The 15,834-nt window shown below is 40.8% G+C and overlaps 1 protein-coding gene across 1 annotated transcript in view; it reads right to left on the reverse strand.

Moving 5' to 3' along the window:
• Positions 1 to 2,092: 2,092 nt before the first annotated feature.
• Positions 2,093 to 15,834, reverse strand: part of LOC115432007 (protocadherin-16-like) — a 107,271-nt gene continuing 93,529 nt past the window's right edge. The window contains exons 10-21 of the mRNA XM_030152765.1: positions 14,966 to 15,812; positions 11,860 to 12,099; positions 11,163 to 11,288; positions 10,857 to 11,066; positions 9,840 to 10,706; positions 9,633 to 9,746; positions 9,341 to 9,552; positions 8,890 to 9,041; positions 8,219 to 8,349; positions 7,227 to 7,513; positions 6,972 to 7,113; positions 2,093 to 6,402 (exon numbers count right to left, since the gene is read on the reverse strand). Of these exons, the coding sequence (XP_030008625.1) occupies positions 3,806 to 6,402; positions 6,972 to 7,113; positions 7,227 to 7,513; positions 8,219 to 8,349; positions 8,890 to 9,041; positions 9,341 to 9,552; positions 9,633 to 9,746; positions 9,840 to 10,706; positions 10,857 to 11,066; positions 11,163 to 11,288; positions 11,860 to 12,099; positions 14,966 to 15,812 (5,925 nt within the window). The 3' untranslated portion in view covers positions 2,093 to 3,805. The remainder of the gene's footprint in view (positions 6,403 to 6,971; positions 7,114 to 7,226; positions 7,514 to 8,218; positions 8,350 to 8,889; positions 9,042 to 9,340; positions 9,553 to 9,632; positions 9,747 to 9,839; positions 10,707 to 10,856; positions 11,067 to 11,162; positions 11,289 to 11,859; positions 12,100 to 14,965; positions 15,813 to 15,834) is intronic.

Genomic DNA, 15,834 nt, shown 5'->3' on the forward strand with positions numbered 1-15,834 from the left:
TTGCAAAACAAAGTGATGCATGTGAATATTAAAATTAACTCTTTATATTTTACTAAATATTAACAGATTGTGGAAAAAATTATTAGACCACCCTTGTTTTTTTCAATTTCTTGTTCCTTTTAATGCCTGGTACAACTAAAGGTACATTTATTTGGATAAATATAATGATAATGTAGGACTCAGAAGTTAAAGTAATTTATGTTGAAGAAATGTAAGGTTTAACAATTAAATAAATTACAGGGAATAAGTTCATTCATGTATTTGTTACAAATATACTGACAGTGTTTACCAAAATAACTATTTACATTTATGTTTGCAGAATTATTATTTACACATTTAATTATTCTCATTTGTTGTATCCAAGCAGCTAAAATAGTCTGTTGAATCTGCCTATCTAAATTACTTACATGTATCGATGTAAGTACTGCTAGCTCCTGATTGGTTAGTTTGGTCATGTGAGGTTATGTGTCAGGAAGTGTTGTGGTGGTAATTTTCATGTGAGAAGAAGTAAAGCACTGTTTAAGAAGAAATTCGTCTCCATCCTGCTGTCTCATTTTATAAAGAATGAACCATTAACCACCAACGAATCCTCACGTTACAATAACAACAAAAATAGCTCATAGTAGTTTAATTTCAGAGCTGATATCTATCCATTTTCCATGGTTTTCTTGATAATAACCAAAATCACTTCAGTTCTTACATCAATATTTATGGCATTGTACTGACAAAAACAGTGTTTTTAGGCATTCCGTGTTTTCTTTTCTGTCTGTTTTAGTCACATGATATACACAGGAGTTAGTACTTGATTGCATAACCATTGTTTTTGATTACTTTTGGTGGTCTAATAATTTTTTCCGCGACTGTATACTGGTCAGTGCATAAAAAGCTCCCCACCTAGATAGAACTATACAAATAGGTCATATCCTTCAACTGGATTATCCCTGCAGTGATCAATATTGTTTCAGCTGTGAGTATCTTCTCATTTCTTATGCAACTGTAAATTTACTAAAGAGAATAAAAGATCAGACTGTGTTTCAATGGAAAAAGGTCATGTGATCTGATGAGTCCAGATTGACCCTGTCCCAGAGTGATGAGCACATTGAGGTGAGAAGAAGGGCAAATGAAGTGATTACCCATCATGCCTTATGCCTACAGTACAAGTCTGTGGGGGCAGTGATGATATACTGTTTAAGTAACAAGTGGTGCCAGGCACAACAAACCCTGCCCGTTGAACGTATTGTAGCTTATTTTGGCATCGATCCAGCTGATGTCATCATGTCTATGCGTGTGGTGATGTCAGTGTATCAACTGCCTCCAAATACAGTTGTGTAAAAAATTATTAGACCATCAGATGTCAGAACTGAAGTGATTTTCGTTATTATCAAGAAAACCATGGAAAATGACTAGATATCAGCTCTGAAATTAAACTCTTATGAGCTACTTTTGTTGTTATCATAATATTTGTCCAAACAAATGTACCTTTAGTTGTACCAGGCATTAAAATGAACAAGAAACTGAAGAAAACAAGGGGTGGACTAGTCTAATATTTTTTTCTGCAACTGTATGTGCCAAGTTTGAAGTAAACTGAAACAAAATTGATGTTTTTATAGATGTGACATTTTGGCCATTTTAAGTAAATGGGAGAAGAAAAAAGGTTTAATAATTCCTAAAAAATTTAAACTTTGACCTACTTTTCCCAAAATGTATTGAGATCTATTCTGGGTCACTGGCAATCTATTAACCCTATTTGGTATGAATTCAACCAATAGTTTTGCTGCTAGAGTGTTAACAAACAAACCGGGGTGGGGTAATAATCCTGTGTTTACTCTGTGTTAAGGTTTCCCCTTTAGAGGTCAAACAAGGGTCCTAACTCACCTATTTTTCCTGATAAATTTTAGCAGAAAAAAAAAAAAAGTCAGAAACATATCACACAAAATAGAGACTAAAATTAGCCTGAAATAATGAAAGTTTTGTTTGAAGCAGCACATTTTCCTCTGGCTGCTTAATGGTACATTTTTACTTAATTACTTACTGATTCATTTTCACGCATTAGCATCAAGAAGTACTGAGACAAAAGGCGACAAAGGTGGAACTGTGTTCACAGAAGTACTTTAATCAGGCACTTTGCTCAAAACATTTCTCTGGACAGGACTAATGAAACGTGTGAACACATGGAGAACGTCCTCTTTTCTATGGCACCATTATATGCACAGATGGCAATGAAACATAAGAGGCAGGTAACACTGTTCAATAGAAAATAATACATACAATAAGGTACCTTCAGTCTATCACGTAGGTAGTGTTCATATATATTTGGCCATGGTCAAAATTACATCCCTGTAAATAATTTAACAAAACCCCTCAACTTCTGATATCTACCTTATAATAAATTAGAATACTAAAGAATATTAGTATTGTTTAACATAATGTTATCACAGGTGTAAAACGATTCCTTCTAAATAAATGGAAGGATGTACTTAGTTCTTGTCTTGGCAGAGCAGTTACTTTTGCAAATACCTAATGCCTGACGAATTATTTAACTTTGTAAAGGCTGCCAAAACACAATTATGATCAAAAACGCATTCATGGCACAAGAATCACTGTCAAAGCATTATGTAAATTATGGCTGAACATGTCCTGTATATTTCTTTTCATTAGCTGAGGAAACATTCTCTGGTGGGGTTGAACATTCATAAATACACATTTTTCATGTCTATCATTTTTATGTAACATTTGTTGGCTTTTTCTTAAATCACTATTATTTATAGTGCTTCAAAGCAACAATTATAACACTTTCAAACAAGTTTCTTTTGTTTTTTTTTCTTTTTCTTTTTTTTACAACAAAATGTATATCGACAGAAAGTGGGTAAAGATGTTACTTTATAGCTTTACTGAAAAGAAAAATGACCAAGAACTGCTTACATTCTCTGGAATGATTAGGTTGCTGATGGAGCAAACAATTTACTGTACCACATAGCTATGCTGCGGTTTCCGACACAGGAGTTTTTGTTCCACAATGAAAAATGAGAACCAGTAAGGCTTGCAGTGATAAATTAAAGCCAGGGTACCTGAAGGACAGGATCATTGGATGTCAAGTTTCATTTTCTTTTGCAGAAAATGAAGGAACGTGTGTTGAGGACTAAGACAAGTTTTCAGTATTTCACATTCATGATCACCTTTTGATGTGAGATCAAACACTGGGCCCTAGATAAACTGATCATACAATAGTCTATTCCGACTGATGTTTCATTTGTTTGAGCAAGAATGTCTCCCCTACTATAAATATTTACAATAATCTGTTAGAAAAATCCCACTTCATAAAGCATTAATGCAGAGCTTCATTTAAAACCGAGGTTAAGAATAACATGAGATAAAACCAACATATAGTACAAACAAGTATACAGTACAAGCTACAAATATACAAATATAGAAATATATTCTGAGGTTTTAACAACCTTTTGACAATTTAATGCCACTTCTTTTCAGGAGCCACATGTGAGTATAAAAATAAAGACAATGATTTTGTACAAAATATTGACATCATAAGTGAATCCCCATTTGAATGTGCAAATTAACACTGATCAACAGGAGAGGAGTTTCTCAAAAAAAAAAAAAAAAAAAGGCATAGTCCATTTGGCCTGTTAATGATGAATGCCAGCTTTCATTAAGCACCACATGTTTGGCTATTTGGACCAAAAAAATGAGAACAGCATTGACTCAGTGGATGTTGCAGCTCCTGTGGTCATACAGTAGAACAAATATGGGGCAGAAATGACTCGGCTGTAGTTCAGTTCAACTCTATAATTTAAATTCTTAGCTCTGCCTCCTCACTGTGTTCAAGATTGTGTTCCGTTGTGCTGATTATGGAGGCTGAGGGGCCTTGAGAAACACTGAAGGGTGTGATTGCTGGAGAACGTGCTGCCAGCGGAGACAGAGAAGGGGAGAAACTTGGAGACATGGCAACTGAGGATATAGACCCCTCTCCACTGATGGGAGACCTCCGTAAAGATGCCAGATGTGGGAATGTCCTCCCAACTGCAGGCTTTGGAGGTACAGTTTTGGCCCCAGGGTGGGCCACAGAGGTTATAAGAGGTGGGGGGTCAATTCTTGACTCAGCCTTTGCCTTGTGAAATGACCTTCGAGGATGAGGAGGAGCTGTTTCATCCTTTAAGCGTGCTATTTCTGTGAAAACGTTAGCTAAGGGTTGAAACTGGGGACACCAGTTTAGAAGATAGTCCCAGTTGTAGCTGCCCCTCAGCTCCTCGTCACTGGCCACGATGGCTGTCAAGGAGCCATCGACAGCAGGTTTTCCATCCTCTGGGAAAGTGTAGTCCTTAGGGTGTGAGATGCTGAGTCCTCGTCCCACACCCACGTAGCCACCTCCTTCATCCCTGTAAACTGGTACCTGACCAGATAATAGGGTGCCATTTAAGCTGCCCATTTTCTTCCCCTTGAACCACTGACTGGCATCTATTGAAGGCTCACAAGACACATCTGATAGCTGGTCTGCATCTTGTTGGATTCCGGAGTCCGGACCTCGAGCTGAGATTCGCTCCTGCATGGAGGAGGAGATGCTGGATACTCGAGGATATTCGTTTATCATTCTGATCTCATCATCCTCTGCTGCTTCTGCCTCTGCAGAGCCACGGCCACTAGAGTGTGAAGGATCTAGAGATCCTCCGCGGGTATATGGACCTGCATTGTTGCCACTCTGATCAGTGGTATATCCAGGTAGGGCTTGATGGTAAATGATTTCATTTGCTGCTATTTTTGTTTCCTCAAACCTATGCATCATGGTGCCTGACGTTGGAGTTCGTCCATGCTTCTTTTGGTCTTTCTTCCGCCGTCTTAATTTGATAAAAAATAGTGCCACAGCAATTATAATCAGTATGACTATGGTCCCAAGTGAAACAGCAATAACACTGACAAGCAGCATGTTCATGTCTGTGTTGAGACCAAAATTTGTATGGGTCACGTCAAGTACAACTTTGGCCACTGCTATGCGGGATGTCTCGAGTGGACTGTGGGCAGTCACGTCTAGTGTCATTTGACGCACCTCTCTTTTCGAGCGGCTCACATGTCTGCTATGGCTGTCCATCTTTAAGGAAATTTCTCCTGTTGATTTGTGAACTTCAAAATAAGGTGAACTCTCTAACAGTGAGTAGAGGACAACACCATCCACACCTCCATCCTCGTCTTTGGCTTGTACTTTGCCAATAATCTGACCTTTCTTTGCTCCTTCAGGCACTTCGAATGAGAACTCTGATGAGGTGAATACAGGATCATATTCATCCTCCCCTGTTACATAAACCTGTACTGTGACAGTTGCTGAGTAATTGCCAGCATCCATGGCAACAACAGCAAAGTAGAAGGAGTTTATTTTTTCAAAGTCAAAAACTGAGCGTGTCCGCACTTCTCCAGAAGTTTGGTTAACAAGGAAAACATCCTTTCCTTCTTTAGGGTTGTCTAACATGAAGTATTTTAACTGTCCGAAAACACCTCTATCACGGTCGATTGCATGCAGAATGGTGACTAAGGCATTCTTGGGTTGGTTTTCCCTGATGCTTGCAGTAACTTGTTTGAGGGGAAAGAATGGTCGGTTATCGTTGATGTCCTTTACTTCTACACTGACTGGGGCGAAAGCATAGTGCCCTTGACCATCAGTAGCCTGGACAACAATCAGATGTGACGACTGGGTCTCGCTGTCCAGAGGTCTCTGCAGTCTCAAGGCTCCAGTCCACCGATCCACCTGAAAAAGGCTTTTCTCATCCCCTGAGCTTATGGAATACTGCACCTCTCCATTGGGAGCTGAGTCTGGATCTGTGGCAGATAGATGCAAGATCTCGGTCCCAGCTGCTGCACCCTCATTCAATACAACACTATACTCTGCTCGGCTGAAAGCTGGAGGGTTATCGTTGGCGTCTGTAATGCTGATCAGGATAGGTACGCTGGAGCTCCGTTGAGGGATCCCACGATCTGATACCACAACAGTCAGATTATAACGGGGCACGGCTTCAAAGTCCAACTCCTCCACAAGGATTAGACTGCCGACTGTCTGGAAACCCCTTCCTTCCAAGAAGCGCACACTGCTCTCAATCTGGAAGGCATTTCCTGAGTTGCCACTAGCAATGGCGAAATCAAAACCACAGTTGTCCCGGGACAGGTCTCCATCCATGGCCTCCAAGGTTAGAACAGTAGATCCAGGAAGGCCGTCTTCAGACACAGTGGCTCTGTACTCTGACTGGTGGAAGATGGGGGCATTGTCGTTGATGTCAGAAACCTGCACCTGGACCGTAGCGATGGAAGAAAGAGATGGCGTGCCATGGTCTCGGGCCTCAATTAAGACCAGGATGGAGGGATTCTCAAAATCAAACTCTATATTTTGTTTGACGAATATGGTACCTGTGAGGGAAAAAGGAAGAACTGTCAAAGACTTGAATATGGTCATAAAAAGAGAAGCTTTAGAACAATATAAAATGCAGAGCTCATTATATTAATTCTCAGTGGTGTTCACAATATAGGGTTGTGTATTATTTAAAAAAAAAAAAAAAAGAAAACACTAATTAATGAAATGAGTGCTCATTAAATTGTAATTACATGTTTCAAACACTGGAGCTGGATTAAGCACACATGTTGGATGGAAAGAACATATTCCAGGCTTCAGAATATCATCTTGGAAAGAGGTGAAGAGAGAGCAGACAGAGCAGCTGGAGGGGAAAAAGTCCTTTTTATAACACACTTATTTCTAGATGTTATCTAAAACAAAACATCTGAACCAAATAATGTTAAATCTTGCCTTCAACGGCTCTCACTGAACAAAATGATTCGATATTTTAGGATGCATATTGCATATCCAAACCCCAAATATGCATCTAAAAGAGCCTCTGGGGACAATATTTTTATGAAGGGTAATTAAGCTCTGGTTAGCAAATGGTTACAAACTAGCACAAATGAGCACACAGTGACCTTACCGTTGTTTGGGTCAATGTGGAAGACACCCCTTGTTGCTGACATTATTCTGTAGGTAATCTTCCCATTCTCTCCAGAGTCATTGTCAGTAGCTGTTACCGTGACTACAACACTGCCAGCTGGAAGATGCTCTGACACAGTCACCTGAGAATGAATCATCCAAAATATATTAGCATGTCATCATTACAGGTAGTTCAACAAAGAAACAATGGTGTTAATGCCCTAAAAACTACTGCTGTGTATGAAAGGAGTCGTACCTGATACAGGTCCTGGGTGAAGGTAGGGGTATTGTCATTCACATCATCCACAAGCACAGTCAGGTTAGCTTCACTTTGATGTCTAGAATCTGAAGAATGGATAGTCAAAGTGTACCATGTTCTTTTTTCATAATCCAACGGGCCTGTCAGAGACACCCCTCCACCATAGCGATGAATCCCAAACATGCCCTCGCTGGCCATATCCAGATGTAGAGTGTAGGACAGGGCGGGTCCTGAATCCACATCATTTCCTGTTACCTGGGTGATAATGGTGCCAATCAGAGTATCTGTGTGTAACAATAGGGAGAACAGGAGAAAAGAGAAGAAGAGTAGAAAATTAGACTTCTGCTGAGATCAAGCACCGAAACTTCAGAAGGGAGTTTTTAAAAAAATCTTTGATTATTATTTATAATACAAGTTTTTATTTCATTTTGTAATGAAGAATTTACATGTTGTACATTCACATGCACATATAACATTTTACAGTGTTTTCTATATTTCATTTCTTTTCTTTTCAGAAAAGAACAAAACAATCTATCTATACAGTTGTTTTTCTATGTATATCTCCAGTGTTTTCACTTCTTGACCCCCCCCCCCCTTTTTTTTTTAAACAACAAAACATTAAAAAAATAATAATAATAATAATAATATAAATGACAGTAATAGTAGCTAAACAAGAGTGGGTGTCACGATTTGTTCCTTTTGAGTGCTCATAAATTCCATCCATGGTTTCCAGCATTCCTCAAATTTGTCATGTTTTAGTCTCAAAGCAAATGTGAGTTTCACCACTTAGATTATTATTTAGGAAATATCCAGTTCTGGAAAGCTGGTATCTAACAGACAGGAAATGAATAGAAGAACTTGACAATAGCTTTCTTCATAATGGGGTCAGCCTTTTCTCACTGAGCTCTGCGGTGAGAGCTGCCAAAGAGTGTGATGTGAGGCTTTGTGATAGGATCACTAGACTAACTTCCACTTTGAAGCTGACTTACCTTCGGGCACTCGGATCTCTCGAGGCAGGGGAATCATTGGACTGTTGTCGTTGAGGTCAATGATAATCACAGTAAGGGTGGCAGATCCAGCCAGTCGTGGGGTTCCCCGGTCTGTTGCTGTTACAACAAGTCTAATACGGCAAAACGCATTGTCAGAGTCTGAACTTTTATGAATCACGTTCATAAATGTTTTGCCTCCCACTAAGGTTAGGTTGAGAACATGAAGTTACTTTTCATGATAAATAGGCCTATCTGTTTTTGTTTATACAAGTCTGGAGTTCATCAGTGGCAATTATCAGTTTTAAAAAGTAAGTGAAATCAGATTTAAAAAGTTAATAACATCAAGATTTTAGATGGGTTGAGGAAACTAAAAAATAAATGCAAACTTTTACTTTGGGTCTCATGCACGATTATCATTAACATTTAACAAGACATCATTTAAAACTCAGGTAGCAATACTCTCCTGCAACTGGAAACACTACAAATTTTGGTCATACAAATCAGTTACACTTACAAGTACAAATCTAAAAAGTCTTACTGATAAACAAGGCGACTCCTTTTTGGGAGTAACTGAGGAGTACCACAAAACCATAAAACATGATATGATAAAGGCCAAGCTACGCTACAGCAGGCTGGATTTTATAGTGATGTGAAAAAATCCCAATACTTACTTTGTTTGCGTCCAGATCTCTCTGTCCATTATGGCTGCAGTGCTGATGCTGCCAGTCAGTGGGTCTATCTTGAACAAGCCACTCATAGATGATGACCTGATGGAGTAGGTCACCTGACCGTTTTGACCCTGGTCCAGGTCATCTGCTGAAACCTGAGAAAATACCCACCCCATTGTAAAATTAAAATAAACAGCTGTTCCTGTGTAATAAGAACTGGTGAGCAATATTAAACTTGGAAACAGAGTTCATAAAAAAATGACTGTATAGATCTCATACTATGATGCAACTGATTAAAAAAAAAACAGTCAAATAAAAAATCTGTTTTCCCCACATTGCTAAAACAATCCAGATTTTCATGCTTGGGTGTTTCTTTTATTCGACAACTTCACACTTAGAACCACTCGACAGTATAGCCAACCATAATTAATATGTGTGGGATAGGCTACTGCACCTGGATAATGGGAAAATCATAGCCTTGTGCCTCTCTGATGTAGGCTACATAGTTTTGGAGCTGGAAGCGTGGCAAGTTGTCATTGACATCCTGCAGGATTAAGTTGACAGCCATGTAGGAGCTGGAGGATGCCGTCTCAGCTTTCACCACAAGGCGGAGTTTCGGGGTCTCCTCAAAGTCAAGTCCTTCAGATTTTTGAACCCATATTTCGCCTAAATGACAAATATAATATGAGCAACTGAAGATTTAGAACATGTGAGGTTGTTGTACATGTTGCTTTCTCTGTACTTACCAGTGATGGCGTTGATTCCAAAAGACTGTATTCTGTTTCCACTGAAAATACTGTAGCTGATGCCAGATTGGGATCCGTCGGGGTACTGGGCCTGAGTCTGGGTTACTACTGTACCTGTAAGATGAAAAAAATATGCATTGCTTCCAAAGTTTGCCATTAATTCTCCGTGCACATTTTCCACATAAAAAGATAAGATAACTTTCAAACCTTTGGCAGCATTCTCCTGCAGACTGACATCTCGGGCAGTGCGAGAGAAGCGAATTCCTCTGTAGTTCTGTTCTCTGATATAAATTATTACCACCCCAAGAGATGACTGAGCTGGGTTGCCCTGGTCCATGGCCTGTACTATCAAAGTCCTCTGACTTTGGGTCAGAGTCTGCAGCTTTTCTGTGGCTTGGATGTCTCCTGTCAGAGAGTTAATGGTGAAACCCCTCACAGGGTTGGCGAAGCGGTAAAACACAGAGCCATTTGCCCCGAAGTCTTTGTCCTCTGCCCTCATTGTGGCCAGCACTCGGCGGCTAGATACACTGTTGGCAGAGATGTTCACAATAAGAGGGTCCAGAATGAAGAAGGGTGCGTTGTCGTTCACATCCTGAACATAGACGGTGATCTGAGCTGTAGAGTTCCGTGGGTTTGCAGGAGAAGAGTCAATGGCACACACCTCAAAGGTGTACGAGGCAGTTCTCTCTCTGTCGAGGGGTGCTGCTGTGATAATGCGGCCTGTGTTCTGATCTATGATAAACATGCTCTGGGTGCCATGGCCTAAAAAGTAGACCACCTGACTGTTGGGGCCTTGGTCCAAATCAATGGCTTTCACTTCCACAACCAATGAGCCAATGGGAACATCTTCTGAGATGTCTGCAGTGTAAGTGCTGCTCTCAAACTGTGGGCTGTGGTCGTTGATGTCCAGTACAATAACCTCCACTGTGGTGGTGGTGCTGAGGGGAGGCTGGCCCTGGTCCTCTGCTGTGACCGTTATTGTATATCCAGCCCTCTTCTCTCGGTCCAGAGGCCTTGATGTGGACAACACGCCTGTCTGTTTGTCTACACGGAAGTCTCGTGATGGGTCTCCAGCTGCAATTACAACAATAGCAGATGGCATTCCAGTTGCACAACAAAAACAACAACACAGCAGTCAAACAGTTACTCAAAGAATGAACACTCCGTTGTGCAATTCAGTGCATAATAGACAGAAAGTTCATGGTAAGTCAAGTAAATTTTCACCTGTAATTTTATATGTAATAGCTCCACTCTCTCCCACATCCTGGTCAGTGGCTCTGAGGGTGAGAAGAGGCATTGCCTCTAGGTTTTCAGGGACGTCTATAGTGTAGTAAAGACGTCCAAAAACGGGGGCGTTGTCATTCTCATCAAGTATTCTAATCCTTACTGTGGCTTTAGCATAGTTAGGGGGGAGGCCTCCATCTTTTGCATAAACTGTGAAAAAAAAAAAAAAAAAAAGGCTTAATTTCTTCAATGTACTTATTTGAAAAAAGCAGTCATCTTGGAGAATATTATCTTTGGTGGCATTACCTGTAACAGTGTAATGCTCCTGGAGTTCTCTGTCCAGTGATTTAGTGGTGGTTATGACACCTGTTGCTGGGTTGATGCTGAAATATTCTTCTGAAACACCACCGTATGTCACCTGCCCATTGGTTCCTACAGATAAGCACACAACAACAAAGCTTTAGTTCAATCTGGTACTTAAAACCAAAAATAAAAGCCAGCCATGCATACAGAATGAATGCAAGGTGTGTGATTCTTCTTCCCATAGGTCGCTATAAATATTTATTTGTTTGTCATAAGTTTTGCTGTCGAAGCACTTGGCCCTCCTACAGATGTCTGGGTGCCAGATTGCGTGCTAACATAAAGCAGCCTGGCAACCTCACCTGTTTACTTCTCTAATTGCTTTTGGAGGGAAAGTTTATAATCCTTCTGTTTTATGCGCTTCTGACTAAGTCCAGGGGAATGCACCCTTTCTGTACCACCCCAGCCTCTGGTGTAGTCCTCAATTAAAAACAACTGCTCATGTCATGTGAATCAGCATTTCTAGGATGATACTTGATGACTGATGATATTTCAGCATTTAGTTTTCCCTTACTGTGCAAAACATGAACTCCACAAATGTATCCAGGATGAGCTATTAAATATTTACTGGCAATACATAATTGATTGAAAAAAATAAAATCCATTTTATTGCAAAAACTGTCATGAATAAGTCAAGTCTTACCTTGGTCCAGATCTGAAGCAGACACTGTTAATACACTGGATCCCGGAGGCAGGTTTTCCAGAATCTGGGCTTCGTATTGGTTATCCTCAAACCAGGGCACCTCATCGTTAACATCAATCACATGAACACACAGCATCTGGCTGGAGGAGTGCTGGGGTATCCCATGATCCTCAGCGATTATTGTGAGGTTAAAGATGTCCTGCTCCTCACGGTCCAGAGGTTTGAAAATAGACAGAGAGCCTGTGAAGAGATGAATCAGGGCTGAAATGTGAGAAGACATTTCCTCTATGTGTGTACGTGTGCGTAAGCCAAAGTGCAGCTGCTGTACTTAATTAAAATGTGTTTCATGAAGGCAGTTAAATATTACAACTACAGTATGAGAAGCATGGTATCAAACCCAATAAAACATGCCACTTTTCCACAGTTGCATGTAATCTAGTGGTTTAAAAAGCAAGTGTGAAAAGTTGCCGTGTGAGGGCTAAATCAAAACTAATCTCCTCCACACACAGTTTTGCCTACCTGAGAGCTACCACCACCACTGCTGTAACAGCCCAACGGTCTGGCCACAGTTTACGAGATTTTCCATTGGTGAACGCCACAGCCATCGAGAAAGAAGCAGTAAACACACGCTCTAGACACGCAACAGCCAGGCCTGCCGTGCACTGTAGAAATTAGGGGCACCCTTGCCTTTTCATTATCCTGCCCTAAGAGGGTAGAGCTCGCATTGATTCAATTTCAATTTCATGCTTTAAAATGAGCTGCAACTGTTAAAGAAAGACAGGGAGAAGACTGTTTTGTTTTGAACTTTTTTCACGAGTGTTTTCCCTTTGTATCTTTCTAGGACTGAGATAACTTGCCCCTAAGCTTTTAATCTGGTAGGAGTTACAGGCTGGAATATTTTCACCAAATTTGACTCCTCCTGTGATCCTACCATATCCCTTGTCACTGATAACACATGGGCAGAAAAAAAAAAAAAACAGTGGGAACCAGGGGAAAGTTTTTATTTTGGATGTTTCCAATTCCAACATCTTAAGCCTATGTGGAGTTTGTGGCGCCAACACTTTGGGCTGCAGTGAAGAGAGGGTTAGCTGAGGTTGCACAGACAACAAACACATCTTTTTTGTTCTCGTATGCAGAAGTCGTTTATCAATATTTGATGTGTTAATCTGTGAATGATGTTGTCTTTTGCGGAAAATAAATTCGCCATATCACCAGTGTACTCTCCCTGTGTTCCCAAAGAAAAATCAATCACCTCCCTTCTCACAGTAAATGATGGGAACGTGTCTGATTCTATTACTTTATAGGTCCCTAATATTAGCTTTATGGGTTTTTCTCTATTGTGGTTGACTGTAATGCAAACGTAATGAAAACAGATTGTATGGAGATGGTCCCGGGTCTTCTGTCAATGACCCCAAAACAGGAGCAGACCAGGTGCTCAAAGGATTAACTCTGTCATCATTCTAACAAAAAAGCAGTGTGCATGAAAATACTTCAAGATGAGTGCACACAGTGGGATGAAGAAGAAGTGACATGCATGACAGAGCCTGAATATTTCCATCCCGAAGCTGCTCCGGGGGGCATCCTTATTGGCGACTCCAAGGCGTAGGAGGAGCCAATGTTGACACGTGTCTCAAACACCACAACAAAGCCCAGAGGACCAAATAGCCCAAGGTCAGCACCGACTAAGTGACAGAGTCTCATGCAAGCACACAAACACATATGTGCATGCCCCCGACACACACACATGCACACACAGAAACACGCGTAACTGATCCCCTCTCTAATGGTTCCCAGAAGCCTGAGCAGGAGGTTCTTTGGTCTTTCATGGGAATAGGTCCACAATAACAGATGATGGGTTGTGTATGTGCTTGCGTAGGCTTGCGTGTGTATGTGTGTGTTTAATATTTGGCAGGCAGCTTTGTCTGTCTGGCCTCCAACTGAGAGAAATAAGTCATGAAAGGTGAAGCAAGAGTTGTGCTGTACTCAGCTGTAAGTAGAGTATTACAAGAGTTTGTGTGTTTATGGTGGGGGGGAGTGTTGTGATCCTAGTTGGGGGGATATGTGTTCAAGGAAATATAAAAATGTTAGTATACATGCAGTGAAAAATGTAACTTATGGGTGGCACAGATGCTCACAGTAAAAATATTCATGAAAAAAACAAAACAGATTAAAGTGCTGACACATTCGCATTTTCACCAGCAATTAAATTTTTCAACTTGAGCATGAGATTTGATTTTATTTCTCAACAAAACATATAAATATGGGATAAATATGGCTTTCAAGTTTGTTGTTGGAGTTCCTCTATTTATTCTCCAGATTTTATTATTTCCTAAATGAGAATATAAGAACTGATGCTTTTAAGGAACAATGTCATACTTTTAGTACCTTTTAAAATGGTGGCATTTTATATGTATGTTCTTATCACTTTCAAGTTTGTTTTTAGTACTGACTTTCATTGTGTTTATGTGTATTTTTAGTGTGGATGTATGGCTGTGATTTCCATTTTGTGTAACTTCTGCTGCTGTTGCTGTCTTGGCCATGACACTCTTGAAAAAGAGATTTTTAATCTGAATTAGCTTTTTTTTTTTCCTGGTTAAATAAAGGTTATAATAATAATAATAATAATAAGAAGAAGAATCCATTTTCTTTTTTTTATTACCCTTGTTTGTGTTTTTAGCAAAGGAGGCCTCTACTCAAGAATATTCTGAGGTAAATAAAGGTTGATTCAATGTAAAGACTGTCAGTTGGAGATTTTAGAGTTAATATACAGAATCAGGAAAATAAGTGCAGGAACTTAATGCCCTGGTAAAACTTAAGAAAACTTTACTAGCAACTGCAAAGTAATTGATTGATACTGCTATTTACATCGTTGTTGAAGTTGATACCAATCATTATAAAGATCTACTGTATGTACTGTGCATCTTCCTGCAGAACTGAAAATAGCCCAGTTTCCATAAACAGAATCCTCTTAGGCCTACAAGAAGTAAAGTATGACTTTCCCACTAACAATAAAACTGGAAAATAACATGTAGCCTAATGTGAGAGTTGAAGAAAACTATCATATAAGAGTTTTTAAGTTTCTTTCGCTGACCTAGGGTGTACTCACCAGTGTTAGGGTTGAGGCTGAAAGTTCCCGCTGTGTTTCCTGATTGGATGCTGTAGGTCACACGGCCGTTTTCCCCTTGGTCTGCATCTCTGGCCATGACGTACAATGCCACAAAACCCACGGGCTGGTCCTCCATCACGCTGACAGCTGTTGGAGAGCTGAACACCGGCGGATTGTCGTTCTCGTCGGTTACATAGATCCGCACTGTGACCGAACCCCAGCGCCTCTGGGCCGGATCAAGAGCAGAGTCTGTTGCTTTGACAACCAAGATCAGATTAGAGGTGACTTCATGGTCCAACTCCTGGTCCAAAGAGAGGACGCCAGTGGACGGGTCAAGGCTTAGGAGGTCCGGGGTGCTCGGCCACTGGTTGAGAATGGAGTAACTCAGCTCGCTGTTGGGCCCGCTGCCGTCCTTGTCAATCGCCTGGAACGCATAGATAGAAGATCCAGGTTCCATGCTCTCAGAGATGACAATAGTGATGGGGTCTTCTGGGAACTCAGGGGCATGGTCATTGCTGTCCTCTACGTCTATATCCAGGTGGACCAGCGTGCTGCTAGGGGGCGTCTGGGAGAAATCATCCACCTCGATCTGCAGTGTGTAGCGTGCATCCCGTTCGTAGTCGAGAGGACGAGCTAGGTACACATCTCCGGTCAGGCGGTCCACCACGAAGGTCCCGTATCGGTCGGTACCCCCGACCACGGTGTACGTCACCTCCCCCTGCTCTGGCGGTTCTTTGTTATGAAGACGAACTGAGCCAATAATTGAACCGGGCTTTGCTTCTTCCACAGAGTTAAAAGATAAAGAGTGTGAGTTTGTCTTTGTTGTTGGTCTGTTAATACTCAGAACCTGTGAGGGGAAGAAAAAAAAA

The sequence above is a fragment of the Sphaeramia orbicularis genome, chromosome 13 (assembly GCF_902148855.1).
Source record: "Sphaeramia orbicularis chromosome 13, fSphaOr1.1, whole genome shotgun sequence".
Classification (NCBI taxonomy): domain Eukaryota; kingdom Metazoa; phylum Chordata; class Actinopteri; order Kurtiformes; family Apogonidae; genus Sphaeramia; species Sphaeramia orbicularis.